Source organism: Natrix helvetica, assembly GCF_964273705.1.
Source record: "Natrix helvetica genome assembly, chromosome: 3".
Taxonomy (NCBI): Eukaryota; Metazoa; Chordata; class Lepidosauria; order Squamata; family Natricidae; genus Natrix; species Natrix helvetica.
Genome location: NC_138549.1, coordinates 36939587 through 36956974, shown reverse-complemented (window position 1 = coordinate 36956974; position 17388 = coordinate 36939587). Strand labels below are relative to the sequence as shown.

General features: G+C 40.3%; 2 protein-coding genes across 5 annotated transcripts in view; one reads left to right on the top strand and one right to left on the bottom strand.

Moving 5' to 3' along the window:
- The first annotated feature begins 378 nt into the window (after window positions 1-378).
- UNC50 (unc-50 inner nuclear membrane RNA binding protein) lies at window positions 379-11728 on the top strand. 2 transcript variants are annotated; one of them, XM_081946785.1, is made up of 8 exons: window positions 379-670; window positions 2612-2685; window positions 3863-4146; window positions 5607-5727; window positions 6359-6498; window positions 6582-6683; window positions 7289-8370; window positions 10643-11728. In XM_081946785.1, the coding sequence occupies exons 3-7, from the start codon at window positions 3867-3869 to the stop codon at window positions 7423-7425; spliced, it is 780 nt and encodes a 259-aa protein (XP_081802911.1). In that variant the 5' UTR covers window positions 379-670; window positions 2612-2685; window positions 3863-3866; the 3' UTR covers window positions 7426-8370; window positions 10643-11728. The 2 variants fall into 2 exon arrangements, with proteins under 2 accessions (XP_081802911.1, XP_081802912.1); XM_081946786.1 differs by lacking the exon at window positions 2612-2685.
- The window catches only part of MGAT4A (alpha-1,3-mannosyl-glycoprotein 4-beta-N-acetylglucosaminyltransferase A), a 77734-nt gene continuing 71586 nt past the window's right edge, over window positions 11241-17388 (bottom strand). For all 3 annotated transcript variants that reach the window (XM_081946781.1, XM_081946782.1, XM_081946783.1), the window contains exon 16: window positions 11241-16300. In XM_081946781.1, coding sequence (XP_081802907.1) covers window positions 16274-16300 — 27 coding nt within the window. In that variant the 3' untranslated portion in view covers window positions 11241-16273. The remainder of the gene's footprint in view (window positions 16301-17388) is intronic.

The window sequence follows — 17388 nt, the reverse complement described above, 5'->3', positions numbered from 1 at the left end:
TAACATTGGAGAATCAGCATAAAAAAACCTAGCAGTATTTCTTTATAGCAGGGGTCGCAAACTTGGCAACTTTAAGACTTGTGGACTTCAACTCCCAGAATTCTCCAGGCAGCATAGCTAAGTTGCTAAGTCTGAAGACCTCTGCTTTAGTGTATTGAGACAAATGAAAAAGAAACTTGCAACGTAATCCACGATAACATATTCCTGTTCAATGACAGGCCCTTCTACCCTTTTTAAAAGTCCGTGTACGTCATCATCCTGCGCTGAAAGACTACCCAACCGGACTCCGTGGCCGAGCCAACGTCCCACTTGTCAGCCTGTGTTTCTTGCGTACGCATGCGCTTTGGCACTTTGGTGTGGAGGGGCTGGAAATTACGGAAGAGTCAGCAACTTGGAGTCTGAGCGGTGGTGGGGAGGGCGGCAGTCGAGCAGAATTTGCGGGGTGGGGGTGCCTTCCTCTTACTTCCCCCCCCTCCCCGGCGCAGCGACTGGACGAGAAGAGGCGGGGTGGGCAGTCACCGCTGGCGAAAGGCGAAAGTGGTTTGGAACGTTCCGGGGCTTCTAGAACGGTGGGAGCCGAACGGAGCCACGCCCCCTTTTTCCTCCCTTCTCCGCCTGCAAGTTTTTAGTCCGCCTTTTTCTACCGCCTGGCTCGTTCCTGCCTTAAAAGGTACCTGCTGCGGCCTTTCCCCACCTCCTCCCTCCCCGCTGCTCTCCCAGCCGGCCTCTGGCTAACTAGAAACCCATGGCTTGTCAGATAATTCTCATCTGCCTAAACCAGGGGTGAAATTCAGCGGGTTCTGACAGGCTCTGGAGAACCGGTAGCGGAAATTTTGAGTAGTTCAGAGAACGAGCAAATACCACCTCTGACTGGCCCCAGAATGGGGAGGGAATGGGGATTTTGCAGTATCCTTCCCCTGCCACGCCCACCAAGCCACGCCCACAGAACTGGTAGTAAAAAAAATTGAATTTCACCACTGGTCTAAACTGAAGTTTCCGAATCAAAACAGACAAATACCCTCCTATCACATCATCCCTCTCCTCCAGGGATATTCCCAATATTGTCCAGGGGTGTTTTTTTTCCCTACTTCCTCTGCCCCCTTCAATTTGCCGAGCACCATTGCAGACAAAACGTTGCTTTAAGAACTCTTGTTTTGTTTTGTTTTTTTGTTGTTGCAGATATACAGTTGCCTGTTTAGCTTTTCTGAATCTCCTGGCTTTCCTTTCTAGGATTAATATTCTCTTTATTTCTTCAACAAACTGGCCCCTCTTTATCTGTTCTTGAAGCCGAAGCTGCTTACGTCTTTTTTTCAGGATTTTTTTTTTTGCTTCTATTTTCAGAATGCCTCTCTCTCTTCCTATAGGGCAGTGATGGTGAAACTTTTTGGCACCGCGTACCCAAACCTGGGGATCCATCTGCACATGCCAGAGCACCAGAAACCCGAAGACCAGCTGGCTGTCGCATGCATGCCTGGTTTTTGGCCATTTTTTGGGCCCTTTTCAGGCTGTTTTACAGGTCATTTTTAGGCTGGTTTTGGCCCAGAAACAACCTGTTTTTTGGCTGTTTTTAGGCCGTTTTCCCGCACCTGCAAAGACCAGCTGGCCAGTGTGCGTATACGTGCCAGAAACCAGGAGAGCAGCTGGCAATGATGCACTTGCCCACAGAGGGCTCTGTGTGCCACCCTTGCCATGCGTGCCATAGGTTTGCCATCACGGCTATAGGGTATTGGGTTCTCTTTTTATAAGTGTAACATCTCTGTTTTATGCATTGGTTTTATGCTCGGACTGTATCCTGGAGAACAAATATTAGTGGCTTACTTGATCTTTTAACTTTTTGATTTTAATCTGTATGTTTTGTAGTCTGTTCTACAGGCTGTTGCTGGCATTGTTCTGATTGTTGAGATTTAACTTAGATTAGCTAAATGTTTCATCTATCCTATGCCCATATAATTTCCTTGACAAGAATGCTAGCGTATTTGGCTGGTACTTTCTTCGAGGCTTGATTTTGGGATTTCTTCTTCTAGGAACTTCTTTTATTGCCTAATTTCTTCCTTGATTATTTTTACCTTCCTTCTTCCCCTTCAAATTTTAGCAGCAAAGACACAGCCTGCTCTACTTTACTGCAGACCTAACCTTTCCTTAGAAAAAAACAACCTTGCAAACATGTACAGATAGTCCTCAACTTACAGCAGTTTGTTTAGTGACCATTCATAGTTAAAACAGCACTGAAAAAAGGACCTATGACTGTTTTTCACATGATTATTGGAGCATCCCAACGTTCACATGATCAAAATGTAGATGCTTGGCAACTGACTCAAATTTACAGTTGCAGTGTCCCGGGGTCAGGTGGTCAACTTTTGTGACTTCTGGCAAGAAAAGTCAGTGGAGAAATGAGACAAACTTAATAGCCATAGTACTAACAACTACAGTGATTCGCTTAACAAATGTGGCAAGAAAGGTAGTAAAAATGGAGAAAACTCAACAAATGTCTCGTTATGCAACATAAATTTGTGCCCTCGATTGTGTGTTGTAAGTTGAGGACTACCTCTATTTTCTGCAACTGGCTTTCCATTCCCTTTACTGATTTACTTTCATATCTGTTCTTCCGCAGTTATGCCTGCTGAATGGTTTTCTTGTCCCTAAATCTTCTCTAGCCATTTGAGATTTACTACATTGGATCAAAAGGTATAAAAGCTCAGTAGTTGCCTGTTTTTGTCAAAGATAATTTGAGAACTTTCTCTCTTTGCTGTCATTTTATACACTCTCCTAGTATACTTCATACATGCAGCACAGTCTCCCCTACTACACGGGAAAGGAAAATAATTCAAGATATATTGTTTTCCATTTGTGCAACTCTATGATATTATAAATTAATAATGTTTTGGATCATTTAGAGGTGTTTCACAAAGTCAGTATGTATTTTGCTCTAATTTAGCCTATGCGGGAAGATATGGTCTGAACTATACCAACCACATAACTCTCTTGTACAAGAGGCAGAGGTGGGTTCTTCCCTGTGCAGCTCGGATAGAGCGAACCGGTAGTAGTGGTGGCGGGAGGCTCCGCCCACCCAACTGGATACTTCTGTGCATGCACGGGAGCGCACCCAAACCAGTAATAAAAAATTTGGCAATCCACCACTGACAAGAGGGGAAGAGGAGTTTGCAGAAGCCTGAGGCTCATACATGTAGCTGTGGCTTGTTATGGTACCTGAATAAATCTTTGGCTAGTGGGAAATGATGATGGGAGAAAAATCACTGCCGGTGATTTATTGTTGCTTTCTCTTGTCAATATTTTGGAATGGCAAATCCTACCACATTTGCGGTATATATCTTGAAATTCTCCCAAATTTCTTGGAAGCAGGTGTTTTTTTTAGCAAGCATTATCCCTACCAGAAATCTTACAAGGACAAGGTAAAACTCTTTCATACCCATTTATGTATTGAGTCCTTTGTACTGAATCACGTCATTGACAGAGCCAGAGAATCATATAAAACGATGACCTTAGCCAAGGTATTAATATTAACTTCTCTGCTAATTCAAGAATAGTGATGCCAAATGGATGAAGTGGAACATTTTCCCATTTGTTTGTGATGCTTTCATTTGGAATCTTTTGAGGAATAATTTTTGCAAGTATGTTAACACTTTGAGTATACTTAACAGATAGTGTGAGGATTGGCTTTCTACTACTACTATGTTTAATAACAGGATCTAATACATGCTTATATAAAATAGAGCACAGATTTGCTCCCTAGAAATGAGAGGAGGTGATTTATAATTTCAGCATGCAAACTGGTGCCTGCTTTGAAGTTTTAGTGCAAATATACTTCTTTCTAAAAATTGTGGCTATTTTTCCCCCTCTTTAGCAAGATGTTGCCTACCACATCAATTAATCCTCGAGATCAGGGCAATGGATCTTTAAATACTAGAGCAGCAGAAAGACACACGGCTGGGGCAAAGCGCTATAAATACTTGAGGAGACTCCTTCATTTTCGTCATATGGACTTTGAGTTTGCTGTCTGGCAGATGTTGTATCTGTTCACTTCACCACAGAAGGTGTACAGAAATTTTCAGTATAGGAAACAAACAAAAGACCAGTGGGCTAGAGATGACCCTGCTTTCCTTGTGTTGCTGAGTATCTGGCTGTGTGGTAAGTAGCTGAGAACTTCCCTATCTACTTGAAATTGGTGTTTCTAGCTTGGTGCCCTGAAATATTGGTAGTAATTAGTCCTCAGTAACAATAACCAATTTGGTCTAGTCCAGTGATGGCAAACCTATGGCACGCGTGCCACAGGTGGCACGTGGAGCCATTTGTCAGGGCACGCGAAGCGCTGCCCTGTCAGCTGGCCAGCGCACGCATTGGCCAGCTGAGTTCACCTTTTTAAAAGCCATTTTTCGCCCTCCCCAGGCTCCAGAGGCTTTATAGGAGCCTGGGGAGGGCGTAAAGAGCCTACCCCGCCCTCCCAGAGGGCCTCCAGAGGCTTCAGGGACCATCCGGAGGCTTCCCTGATGCCTTCGGAGCACTTAAAACGACCCTCCAAGCAACCCGGAAGTCACTTCCGGTTTGCTCGGAGGATCCTTTTGAGCGCTCTGAAGGCTTCAGGGAAGCCTCCGGACGGTCCCTGAAGCCTCCGGAGAGCCTCCGGGGGGGGCGGGGAGGCTCTTTTCGCCCTCCCCAGGCTCCTATAAAGCCTCTGGAGCCTGGGGAGGGCGAAAAAAGCATGTAAAATGGGGGGGTCATGCGTTGTGCACGCATGCGCACTGGGGGGGGTCGCGCATTGCATTATGGGTGCAGCACGCCCGCACACGACCCCCCTGCGCTCCCCCACTTGTGGCACGCGAGCCAAAAAAGGTTCGCCATCGCTGGTCTAGTCTAATGGTTAAGGCATCAGACTAGAAGCCAGGAGATTGTGAGTTTTAGGAATGAAGGCTGGTTGGCTGATTTTGGGCCAGTCCCTCTCTGCCTGCCCAACTTGCCACACAAAGTTCTTGTGGGGAAAATAGGAGGAAAGAGTATTGCGTATGCTTGCAGCCTTGAGTTATTTATAAAAACTGTAAAGGTGTGATACAAATACATTATTGGTGTTTTACATAGTGCTCAACCAGAGTAAACTATTACAGAATTGAGAGCAAGAAGTACCATGCCTGTACATTCCCAAAGACACTGAACACCTGCTGGTATAGTCAGATTCATAGTATTTAGGAACTCAGAAATTTATTTGAACTCTAGGAAAACCAATGTCCAGTAATTCTCTGTTGGTAAGCAGGCTAATGCTGAGCTACCTATCCCTAGTCTTAAAAAAGACACCATTATCTATAACTTATTTTGCCAACTTAGAAACATCTAAGTAGAAAATACTACCAAGGCACTTTACGTTTACATGTCTTAGTTTTCAGACTAGCAGTTTTGACAATAAGGGGATTTGAAGTATTTACTTGGAAAAATGAAACTATATAAGTAACTAACTTTATTGGAGATGGAGGTATATTACTGAATGAGTCTTCTCTAAGCAGTATAACTTTGGAGAGCCCAGGACTATTCAAAGTTAGAACATCTTGTATACCATGAATTAATCATATATGTTACTGCTGTTCATCTTCCTCCTCCAGTATCCACTATAGGATTTGGCTTTGTGTTAGGCTTGGGATTTCTTGAAATGATAAAGCTGCTGCTGTGGGTCGTATTTATAGACTGTGTAGGAGTTGGCCTTCTAATTGCAACTTTAATGTGGTAAGTATCTTTAAAATAATCTTAAAATGCAGATTTCTGAATTTAAAAATTGAAAGTCCCAAGGAGAATTTAAAATTATTAGTGTATTCCAATTTGGTTAAAAAGAAAGTCTAGAACATTTTGAACAACGGAGCATAAATGATGCTCACATATTGGATTTACTTTCTGGAGAGCGTCATACAAAATTAAAATTACTTCTTTGTTATCATATTACCGTTACTTGACATTTATGTATGCAGTAGAGTTTATGGAAACCACCTGGAGTAGAAAATGATGTTTAGGATTCTCCGGCACGTACTGTATTAGAAAAAGTGGAAAATCTTTTCCCCCCCATCTCTTATACTGATTTGAGAAGAGGAGGGTGGAAAAAGTTCCTTACTGAAGTATATATTTGTATTTTTAATATTCTGCTAAGGGATCGAAACTATTCTTTTGTTTTTATAATATTCCTTAAAAAGAATTTCTAAAATTTATTTTAGATTTCTAGATCAAAAATACATTTGGATTTGAAAGTACTACAAAGCATGAAGAGTCAATGTTACCCAGAAGGAAAGAGAGTTATTTCATGCTATATTGAAATAATAAAGCATTGCACATTTTAACACATAGGTTTTGAATTTCCCCTCCAAAGGTTTATCTCCAATAAATTTTTGCTAAAGCATCCGAACAGGGACTATGATGTAGAATGGGGATATGCCTTTGATGTTCATTTGAATGCTTTCTACCCACTTCTTGTTATCCTGCATTTTATCCAGTTGTTTTTCATTCATTGTAAGTATTTTTTTTTAATTGAAGCATTTTTATTGTCTTGCTTTCTTCTATGTCATATACTGAGGCTGAGTTATTTCTTGCAGATGTAATTTTATCAGCATCATCTATTGGCTATTTTGTTGGAAATACTTTCTGGCTGGTTGCAATTGGTTACTACATCTATGTGACATTTCTGGGGTACAGTGGTAAGTATTGGTAAAGCTTTCAGCAAGAAATTAGTATGGCAGATGAGAAGGAACAGTTTTATTGGCACTAAACAAGCGTGCATAAATGTTACATCATTATCTGTCAAGCAGCCACTTTCGCGGGCCAGTTGCTAAGTGCCCGACATGCGGTCATGTAACCGCCAGAGAGGAAGTGATCTTCAGAAGTGGTTTATAAGTACCTTCTTGGGGAGAGGGGGGGTGTTGGCGATTGTAACTTTGAATGGTCGTTAAGCAACCAGTCATAAGTCAAGGTCTATCTGTAATCACAGAGAAGCTCAGTTCAAAATCTTTACTTCTGCTCCTTACATAAACCCTCCATAGTTGTCTTGCCATACCCTCCTTTGGGGTATAGTAAATTACTTACGTGAGTCCCTTGCGTGCAAACTCTGCCATTTCCTTCAGTGGTTTGTTTTTGTTTCAGGAAGCTTCCTATTTCCAAGAATTAGCAATTGCTCGGGGGTTGTGTTTTTTAGTGAAAGTGTATTAGCTTTCTCACACACAAGAGGGAGTCCTTCCTGCTCTTTCTTACCCTTGAGACAAAGAGATGCAGTCTTGGTTTCTGCTAAAGCTCTGCTCCCTTTCAGCACTGCCATTCCTGAAGAACACGGTGATCCTTCTGTATCCATTTGCGCTTCTCATCTTGCTGTACGTGGTCTCTTTAGCCATTGGGTGGAACTTTACTAAAGCACTTTGCGTTTTCTACACATACAGAGTGAAATAAACTGGTCTCCAATAAATAACACCTTGTACAAATGTCAGACCTGGTGAAATGAAGATACTCTTGTACATTCCTGTAAATAACTTACTCCTCACTGTAGATCAGTGTATACAAAATGTTTGGTTTTTTAAAAATAAAAGCACTGGCAGCCTTCTGAAAATAAGCTTTCCATATCCCCCCTTTGTGGACGAGTTGTATATCTCTGTAATAAATATTCTTTTAAAAATTCAATTGCTTTTAAATAGATTTCTTAATACATTTTTACAATTAATTTAAGTCCTTCAATAAGATATTACAAAAATTCAAGATTGGACAAGTTTCAGCAATGGGGACTGATTTTATTTTACTTATAAATTCCTAGTTTGTTTTAAAGACAATATTTAAATGTTTGCCATCTTGCCACCCATATAAAAAGGTGGTTAAAAACATAGTAATAATGTTTTGTGTGAATCTGTTGGCCTCAAAGAAGCTGTGCCTCTACTACTACCCATTCCAAGTAACATTATAGAAAACATGGTTGGTTAGCATTAGGTAGTAGCTATCACTTAAGATGGGAAACACTACCCAACCCACCTCGTGGTCATATACTCGGGAAAATAGTCTTAGCCATTCTTGTGTTAGTCTGGCAGCTTCTAACATATACACAATTCTAGGACACCAGGAAAAACATAACACCTTGTGCCTGTAGATTTTCCAGGTTATATAAAAAGCCTGATAAATTTTATAGAAAGTGTACAGATTTTTAAAATTACATTACTTTACTCTTGAACTTGCTAAAATGTCCACACTTTTTGCTATTCATGTACTACAAAATTACAGTCATGCCACAGAAAATGTGCTTTCAAGTTTAGTTTTGTGATGTAGGAACAAAATTACTATAGGTAACTACAGCTTTTCAGCAGTACTTAATCCAATGTGAATTATTCAAGATACCTGTTATAGGTTTAGGTTTAGGTTTATTTGGATTTATATGCCGCCCTTCTCCAAAGGACTCAGGGCGGCGTACAACATTAAAAACACACATCACAAAAGTTAAAAAAAAAGATTAAACCCAATTCCAAAAAGACCAAACCGATTTTTTTTTAAAAAAAAGAAACAGTACATTTAAAATAAATTGAAATTAACATTAACATTAACAGGCCAGGCCGGCTTGCTGGAAAAGCCAACTTTTTAGGGCGCATCGGAAGGACCGGAGGTCAGGGATTATGCGGAGCTCCGGGGGCAGCTCATTCCAGAGGGAAGGCGCTCCCACAGAGAAGGCTCTCCCCCTGGGGGTCACCAGCCGACACTGCCTGGCCGACGGCACCCTGAGGAGGCCAACTCTGTGGGATCGTACTGGACGGTGGGAGGCTACTGGTGGCAGTAGGTGGTCTCGCAGGTACCCTGGGCCTAAGCCATGGAGCGCTTTAAAGGTCATAATTAATACCTTGAATCGCACCCGGAAAACAACCAGTGCAGGCCGCCTAAAGGGTGTGACATGGGAGCACCTAGGTACCCCCATGACAACCCGCGCGGCTGCATTCTGGACCAGCTGAAGCCTCCGGGTGCTCTTCAAGGGCAGCCCCATGTAGAGAGCATTGCAGTAGTCCAGGCGAGAAAGGACGAGGGCATGAGTGACTGTGCACAGAGCATCCCGATCCAGGAAGGGGCGCAACTGGCGTACCAGGCGAACCTGGTAAAAGGCTCCCCTGGTCACGGCCGTCAGGTGTTCTTCTAAACTAAGCCGCGTATCCAGGAGGACTCCCAGATTGCGAGCCTTCTCTGAGGGGGCTAAAATTTCTCCCCCTATCATCAAAGATGGAACAAGATGTACAAATCGGGATGCCGGGAACCACAGCCACTCAGTCTTGGAGGGATTGAGCTTGAGCTTGAGTCTGTTCCTCCCCATCCAGATCCGCACAGCCTCCAGGCATCGGGACATCATGTCGAGGGCATCATTTGGGTGGTTTGGGGTAGAGATGAAAAGTTGGGTATCATCAGCATATTGATGATACCGTACCCCAAAACCACAGATGATCTCGCCCAGCGGTTTCATGTATATGTTGAACAGGAGGGGTGAGAGAACCGACCCCTGGGGCACCCCACAAGTGACGCGCCTGGGGGTCGATCTCTGCCCTCCAGTCAACACAAACTGAGACCAATCCGACAGGTAGGAGGAGAACCACCGTAAAACGGTGCCCCCCATTCCCAACCCCCCGAGTCGTCGCAGTAGGATACCATGGTCGATGGTATCGAAAGCCGCCGAGAGGTCTAATAGGACCAGGACAGAGGAACAGCCCCTGTCCCGGGCCCACCAGAGATCATCGACCAACGCGACCAGTGCCGTCTCCGTGCTGTACCCGGGCCTGAAACCCGACTGAAACGGATCCAGGTAGACAGCTTCATCCAGGTACTGGGGAAGCTGACATGCTACCACACTCTCGACAACCTTCGCTACAAAGCGAAGGCTGGAGATCGGACGATAGTTGGCTAAAGAAGCTGGGTCCAGGGAAGGCTTCTTGAGGAGGGGCCTCACCACCGCCTCCTTCAAGGTGGTGGGAAAGAACCCCTCTCTCAATGAAGCGTTGGTAATCGCCTGGAGCCAGCCTCGTGTCACCTCCCGGGAAGCCGAAACTAACCAAGAGGGACACGGGTCCAGCACACAAGTGGCAGCACTGAGTCCCCCCATAATCCTGTCCATGCCTTCGGGGGTCACAGGGTCAAACCCATCCCAGATAGTCTCCTCAAGAATCATCCCCGTCGGCTCGCCCGAATCTACCCAGTCAGAGTCCAAGCCTGTCTGGATCTGAGCGATTTTATCCTGCAGATACTGAACAAATTCTTCAGCCCTACCCTGCAAGGGGTCTTCCCCAGTTCCTTGGTTAAGTAAGGAGCGGGTCACCCTAAACAGGGCGGCTGGGCGGTTATCTGCGGACGCGATAAGAGCGAAAAAATATTGCCGTTTTGCCGCTTCTATCGCCACTAAGTAGGATTTAATATAAATTCTTACTAGTGTTCGATCAGATTCGGACCGGCTGGCCCTCCAGCCACTCTCTAGGCGTCTTTTCCGGCGTTTCATCTCCCGGAGCTCCCCGGTAAACCAGGGGGCCATCCGGGATCGACACCGGGTCAGAAGCCGCAAAGGCACAACACGATCCAAAGCCCCAGCGGCAGCTCTATCCCAGGCTCCCACTAGGGCTTTGGTCGAGTTGTGAGCAAGGGATTCAGGAAATACATTCAGTTTTTCCAATCCCACTATCCAGATGATTAATAAAGTAAATTTTAATGATTAATAGGTAGAGTAATACTCTACTCATATTAATGTGTAAACTCTACTAAGTAGTTAGTAAAGTGGTATGTGACAACACTCTTAGAAGGACATGAGGAAGAATATGGTATATAAATCATAGTTTGCAGGTGGGGGAAATAAAGTGAGAGAAGTAGAAACCTGAATAAAATAAATATTTATTGATCAAATTTGCATGGCTACCTGTCTCAAAAAGCAACTCTTGGCAGGAGAAAAATATATAGGTCTATTGCTGCATATAATCTCACAAGAAGATTCTGCAGGAAAAGTACTATGTCATGATTTACTTCCCCATCTTCTCTCCCTAATCATTATCCCACCTTAGAATTTAAAAAAAAAACTATTCTAAGATAGCCATTTTATGTCAGCTGGAATTTTGCTGTGTGTCTGTCTAAAAACTATTGCATATAAAAAGCATTTTTGTTTAGTTTTATGTACACGTGTTTCCCGTTGTATTTATCTAATACAAATACTTCCAGCCCTTCTGCAAAACTTTCCTTTTTTTTTTTTTTGTAGTTAAAACTCCAGAAGGCAGTTTTTAAAAATATTTATTTCAAATAGTACATGGGCAGCTCGTGGCACATAGCGCATTGATGAAAGGCACAATTAACATGACCCAGTTAGATTTTCAAATGTAGCAGCAAGATTAACAATATCAAAATCTAGCTCTAAAAAAGTTTTACAAGTAATGAAAATGCTTAACCATATCATCGGGAATGCCAAGAAATCTGGCTGTAGGATGATGATTCACATTTCACAAGCACAAGAACAGAAGCACAACTAGAAAGCCGACAGAGTCAAAAAAAGGAGTAGGGCAACTCTAAATGTTTTTAACCAGTAAATTGGTTTCTACTGACAATCAAAATAGCATCTTCAAAACACCATAATTCAAGTAATATACAAGCTGTTCCTTTCTCCAGAAGGAGGAAGTAGACTGAATTTGAGACCTAATAGGCAAAAGGGGGCATGAAGTAACATTTGTACTTTTGCAGGAAGAATTTCAAAAGCTGCTTTAGGGGGGGGAAAACATTCAAAAGCTCTTTTAAAAAACGGATGTTTTAAGCACCAGAAATATCCAGACACCTATTTATATTTTAAAAATAACTATGCTTAATTATCAGCTGCTAAGATTTAATATTTCAGCAAAATAAAGAATGCCAACAACTTGAACATTTAGTTCAGCTGCATTTATATTAAGAAAATATGAATGTCAGTAGAAAATATAAGAAAAGATAATTATATCAGGGGTTTGGGATGATGCTTTAGGATGATTGATATATTTAGAAAGCTGAGAATATATGAGAACCGAAGCACAATGGAATCTGGGAAGAGCACTGGCCTACTCAAAATGGCTACTATGGGGGGGGGGGGGGGAGAGGAGAGAACTATAGCAAAATATTGTTTCACCAAAATGCTACCTTCCAGGCACCCTTCCAAACAAAATTCTGGGCAGTTACCAAACATTTTATTGGAAAATTTAGGAACTATTTTTTGAACTAAAAATAAGCCTAGTGCCATATATTAGATTCTCATTTTAGAAATTTGGATTTTTTTAAAAAAAAATCTGAGCAGATGCTAGTATAGGATGTATTCCACAAGTTATCATCTACTCCAAACTATCAGGAAATACTTTTCTGTTAAGTCACCAACAGAGAATTTTCTACTGAACCTATTTTCTAACAACCTAGTGACGTGTAGGTAATTCTTGACTTACAACCGTTTAGCAACTGTTTGAAGTTACAATGGCAGTGGAAAAAAAAGTGCCTTTTAATTGGTCCTCACACTTACAACCGTTGCAGCATCCACACATTCACCGATCAAAGTCTGGCTGCTTGGCAACTGGCATGTATTTAGGATGGTTGCAGGATCCTGGGGTTAAGGGATCACCATTTGCAACCTTCCCACCCGGCTTCTGACAAGCAAAGTCAACGGGGGAAGCCGGATTCACTTTGCAACTGCAGTGATTTGCTTAAAGTGGCAAAAAAAAGCTATAAAATTGGGCAGGGCCCACTTTAACACTTTACTGCCTTTTTTAGCCACAGAAATTATGGTCCCAATTGTGATTTTACACTGAGGACTTATCTGTAATATATTATAGTTACACTCATGTCCTGATGAAATAGCCACGTAGTTATTGGAAAGCAATAAGCTTTTTGCATATTCCATTCAGTGAGATTATTCTAAGCACCAACTCAATGCATACTGTTTTTTGTTTGCATCTGACCTTCAAGTCAGTATTATACTGATAATTGCTGATTGCCTGGACAAGCCTTTGCAGTTTTCTTAGCAAGATTTCAGAAGTGGATTGCTATTGCCTCCTTCCTAGGCTGAGAGAGAGGGGAGAGGGAGACTGGCCCAAAGTCACTCGTCTGGCTTTATGCATAATGCAGGATTAGAATTCGGGGTCTCCCACTTTCTAGTTGAATGCCTTAATCATTACATTGCCTCTCTCACTGTTATAGTAACAAAACAATCTAAATCTTCCACTAGAAAATAAAAAAACATTTGACATTATTTTTAATCATCTCTACTACAGCATCAGATTAAATGAATGTACTTAGAATGATGCTAGGACAATACCTTTGAGACAGTTCTATTACTATAACTCAAATAGTGGATAATTGTACACAAGTTCTTTTCTTCATTAGATTAGAACATTAATTGACAAGTTTATTGGTCCATTTAGATATCCTTATACAACTGGTGAATTGCTTTGGGGAATGGGCATTACTACCTGATTTATCCTCAGCCTGTTGGATCTTTAAAGCTGGCAGTATAAAGAATTGACATTCATTACTTTTTTCTCATTGCCAGTTGGCAATACAGGAAAACTTTACTAGTGTATCTCCTTATCTGTGCAATTCTTTATTACATGGAATAGTTTACACCTAAGTCAGTTGTCTATTTAAAGAGGTTTAAAGTTAAGGATTAAAACATTACAACTGTAATATTGCACAGTAGAATACTACTGAATACAGGAAATATTGCATCTGACTAAGTATGCCTAAAGTTGCATTGGAGGACATAACTTTTGATTTCTAGATTACTGTTAAATCAATTGGCTACTGATTTTGGAGAGAGAAACTTTCCTCAAAGACCATACATTCAACGGGAGGAAATGACCTATTGGTCTTTAGAAGAGAACAGCAAATTACATTTAGATCTAAGATTCAGACTAATTTTTAAATTAAATACAAAAGGTTAATAAACCTACACAAACTGCAATGGAATAAGCTGCTGGGGATAGAAAATCTTACATTTATGAGGCAGAGACTCATATATCATGGATCTGCTATGTTAGCTTGAGCTAGGACAAGTGATTATATAGCTTTACAACTTGTTCGTGGCAAACTTAAAATACAGAAATGAATATTTTCATACATATTATTTCCTTTTCCATATAAAGAAAAGGTACGTATTTTGAACAATTTCTCACCAATTCCCTATGTTTTTCCTACCCAACCTTATTTTTGTGTAGGAAAATGTTATTCTTGATTATCATTATTAAGTTTATCATAAATACCTCATACCCAACCCTCCCACCTCAACGTGGCATGTCAATATTAAATACACATTCAATTAGTTTTCAGTATTACAGGCAGCTTACAGGTTATTTAAAAATAATTTTAACATTTAAGATTTATAGAACATTTAGGAGTCAAGAGTTCTTCATTAATTTAATATATGTCTGTAAAATAGGCCATTATTACTATTCCTTCCATTTTAGAATCAGTACAGGCCATCCATTAATTTTATAGAAGTAGTAATATTCAAATTCATAACTTAAGGTAGTATGTCATACAAGCACTTCTGTATGCATACATCCCCAACCAACAAAGCATTTCAGCAAAACTATTTCATTATTATATAAGGTCCCATCTAATTAAAATCAAAGCAATCTCAAGTCTTGAATAATTTGAAACAATTCAAGTATTTTTTCATACTGGGATCTTTTTTTTTTCTTCAGAAGCGGTTGGACTTCATAGACTCAAATAGAAAACAGATATCCAATCCCTTCAATACATTACAAATCATTTCTATATTTGATAGAAGGCAAGAGAGACACTGATTTTTGGCAAAAACTTACATCCGAGACACAGAAATATCTAAGAACTCACAATACAAGTTAACACTATTGAAGATTTACCTATGTGAGTCACAGGTAATTTTAAAAAAGCCTTGCTTTTCATAACTTGGCTGGAGTTAGATAAGAATTTTTTTTGTTACTATTATTACTGTACTATTGCATGTTTTCTGTGCTACGGAGCACAAAGTGCTTGAATTGCCTCTCTTCAAGGCTACTGACCAAGCAAACATCTTTTTTCTTTGAAATACAAAAGACAACAAGCATTTAGATCACAGAAGTCTTGCTTCTTCAGTCAATTGGAGTGCAATGCTTTTAAGCAGAAGCTGGATCTTAAGAAATAAAAATCACTTCCACATTTAAGAACTGACAAACTTACAATTATAAAAGCTCAGCTGAGGTTACTGTGTATCTATTCCATTATCCCTAACATAATGCTAAATTAAATCATTCAAAAGCACTGAGCAGAGTTCATTGAAAAGGGGATGCAAAAGAAAACGAAAGTTGATTTCAGAAGGCATTGCTATCCAAAGGAGCAACTTGGCTGATTGCATTGAAGAAAACTTTACAAAGATTAAAAAAGAACAACCTGTTATCAAAGTACCCCTTTAATGGGGGAATGATTCAAACTTTAAATTGCTGCAGACTTCATTCACTATTGAAATATAAAATTCCTTAATTCCAGGGCTATGAAAATCATAGGTAATGTTCTTCAAAGTCCTCACATGCCATGTTTGTATCTTTGAACACCATATGTGATTCTGTGAACCTCTCATGAAGATGTTCTTCTGTGGAAACACTTCTTATTTCGGTTGGGATTTGTGCAGGAGAATCTGGTCTGGTACAAAAGTGCTTCGTTGGCAAATTCAGTTTAACTCTTTTAACCATGGCAATATATTACAAAATATGATCATTAACCAAGTAAAATGTACAGTTAACTCAAGAATTAAGATAATACATTAAAAAAAACTTAATCAAGTTATTATTGGCATAAAAATATGTACTTTTCAAATTATTTAATAAATTAAATACCCTAAAATTTTTGAATATATATCCCTGATAATCTATAAAAGAGGGTTTTCAATAACAAAATAAATGGACTTTCAAAAAGTACCCTCTTCATAAAATGCATTTTAACACCTTTTTCTCATTTCCAAGGAATGTAACAATATGTACACCTTTTATGTACTTAACCCATTGCCACTGGGTAGACCAAGGAGAATTTATGTGCTCCCTCGCCAACCAAAGTCATGTTCAAATTATTAATCTAGATAAAGAATGCCAGGTGAATATCAGTTTCTACGTTGTAATAAATCCTTCTTGCTGAGTCTTTATTCTCAATTACAGTAGAATTCACGGGAGGTAGTGTTTCAGTGAGAAATTTGAGTTGAATTAAGGTGCATACTCAATATCTTCCTTCTGCAGTTTGGACGATTTTGCAAAAGTGTTCAAAATCTGTCTTCTTACTTCTTCAATATTGATCAGTTGGGGAGTTTTTTAATATGAATCTGTAATGCAGAATTGAAAAATGTCTGATAGATCCCAATAAACAGCCAAACAGGCAAACATAGTTCATATGCTTTTCAGTGTAACATAATCAAGTTTCCACAACATTTAACAAATGCTTGGGAGCATAACAAAAATCACCTTTTTGGAATATGCTTCTGCATGTGTTTTGATACAAGAATCACTGTTAATCAGAGATGGGGTGAAATACTAGATCAGGGCTGTCAAACCTATGGCCTGTGGACCGGATGCGTCACACGCTGGCCACACCTATGCCCGGTTTAGCAAATAGCAAAAAAGTCCCGCTATGTTATGTGACGCCGCCGTGATGACACAGGTTTGACACCCCTGTGCTAGATCAAAATTTACAGTATCTGTTAGCAGAAGACATGATGAAAGTGGTTGCTGGAAGCTATTGTTCAGTACAGCTCTATGGCCATTACTACTGAAAGATAAGAGAAATAGCCTTTTTTTTATAGGTTTAGTTCTTTGTTATATTACTACTAGCCATGATTTCTCAGTTAATCTAAGGCAGTTTTTCCCAACGTGACATTTCAGGTATATAGAACTTATATGACAGACCACCAGATTTGGCAAGTCTGATTTAAGTCATTAAGACCCTTGCAAACTGACACACTTGACATGCTTGGTTACTGTAAAAGGTTTTCTGAACTGTCTATTACAACAGACTAGCTCAAAGATTCCATGAGCAGAATATATTGATAGAAAGCTCTTTGGCACTTGGTAACAGAAGAAATGAATTTCCTTTCTCTGCTATTTTTAGAAATCAGATCTCAGGAACTGGGGACCTTCTGAATAGCATGGGTAGTATTGTAGCTAGGAAAATTGGAAAAAAGGGACAAAGGGCCTTTCAACAAATAGGACATATTTGGATCTAATTCAGTTCATACCATTGGAATATCTAGTCTATCACAGGAAGTCAAGAATATACAAGTGCTGTAAAATGCAAAAAAGTCAAACTATTCTAAATTTTGCATCCAGTATTAGCATTAACATTCCTCTTCACTTCACAGCAATTACACTTTTATAATGGGGGAAAGATTCAGAATAGTCCTGAAGATTCAAGATA

Excerpts from the sequence above, each read along its gene's own strand:
- UNC50 (XM_081946786.1), top strand. The coding sequence starts at position 3,867 with ATGTTGCCTACCACATCAATTAATCCTCGAGATCAGGGCAATGGATCT. Across the intron at positions 6,499-6,581 it reads CCAGTTGTTTTTCATTCATT|ATGTAATTTTATCAGCATCA; the intron begins GTAAGTATTTTT and ends TATTTCTTGCAG. Across the intron at positions 6,684-7,288 it reads GACATTTCTGGGGTACAGTG|CACTGCCATTCCTGAAGAAC; the intron begins GTAAGTATTGGT and ends GCTCCCTTTCAG.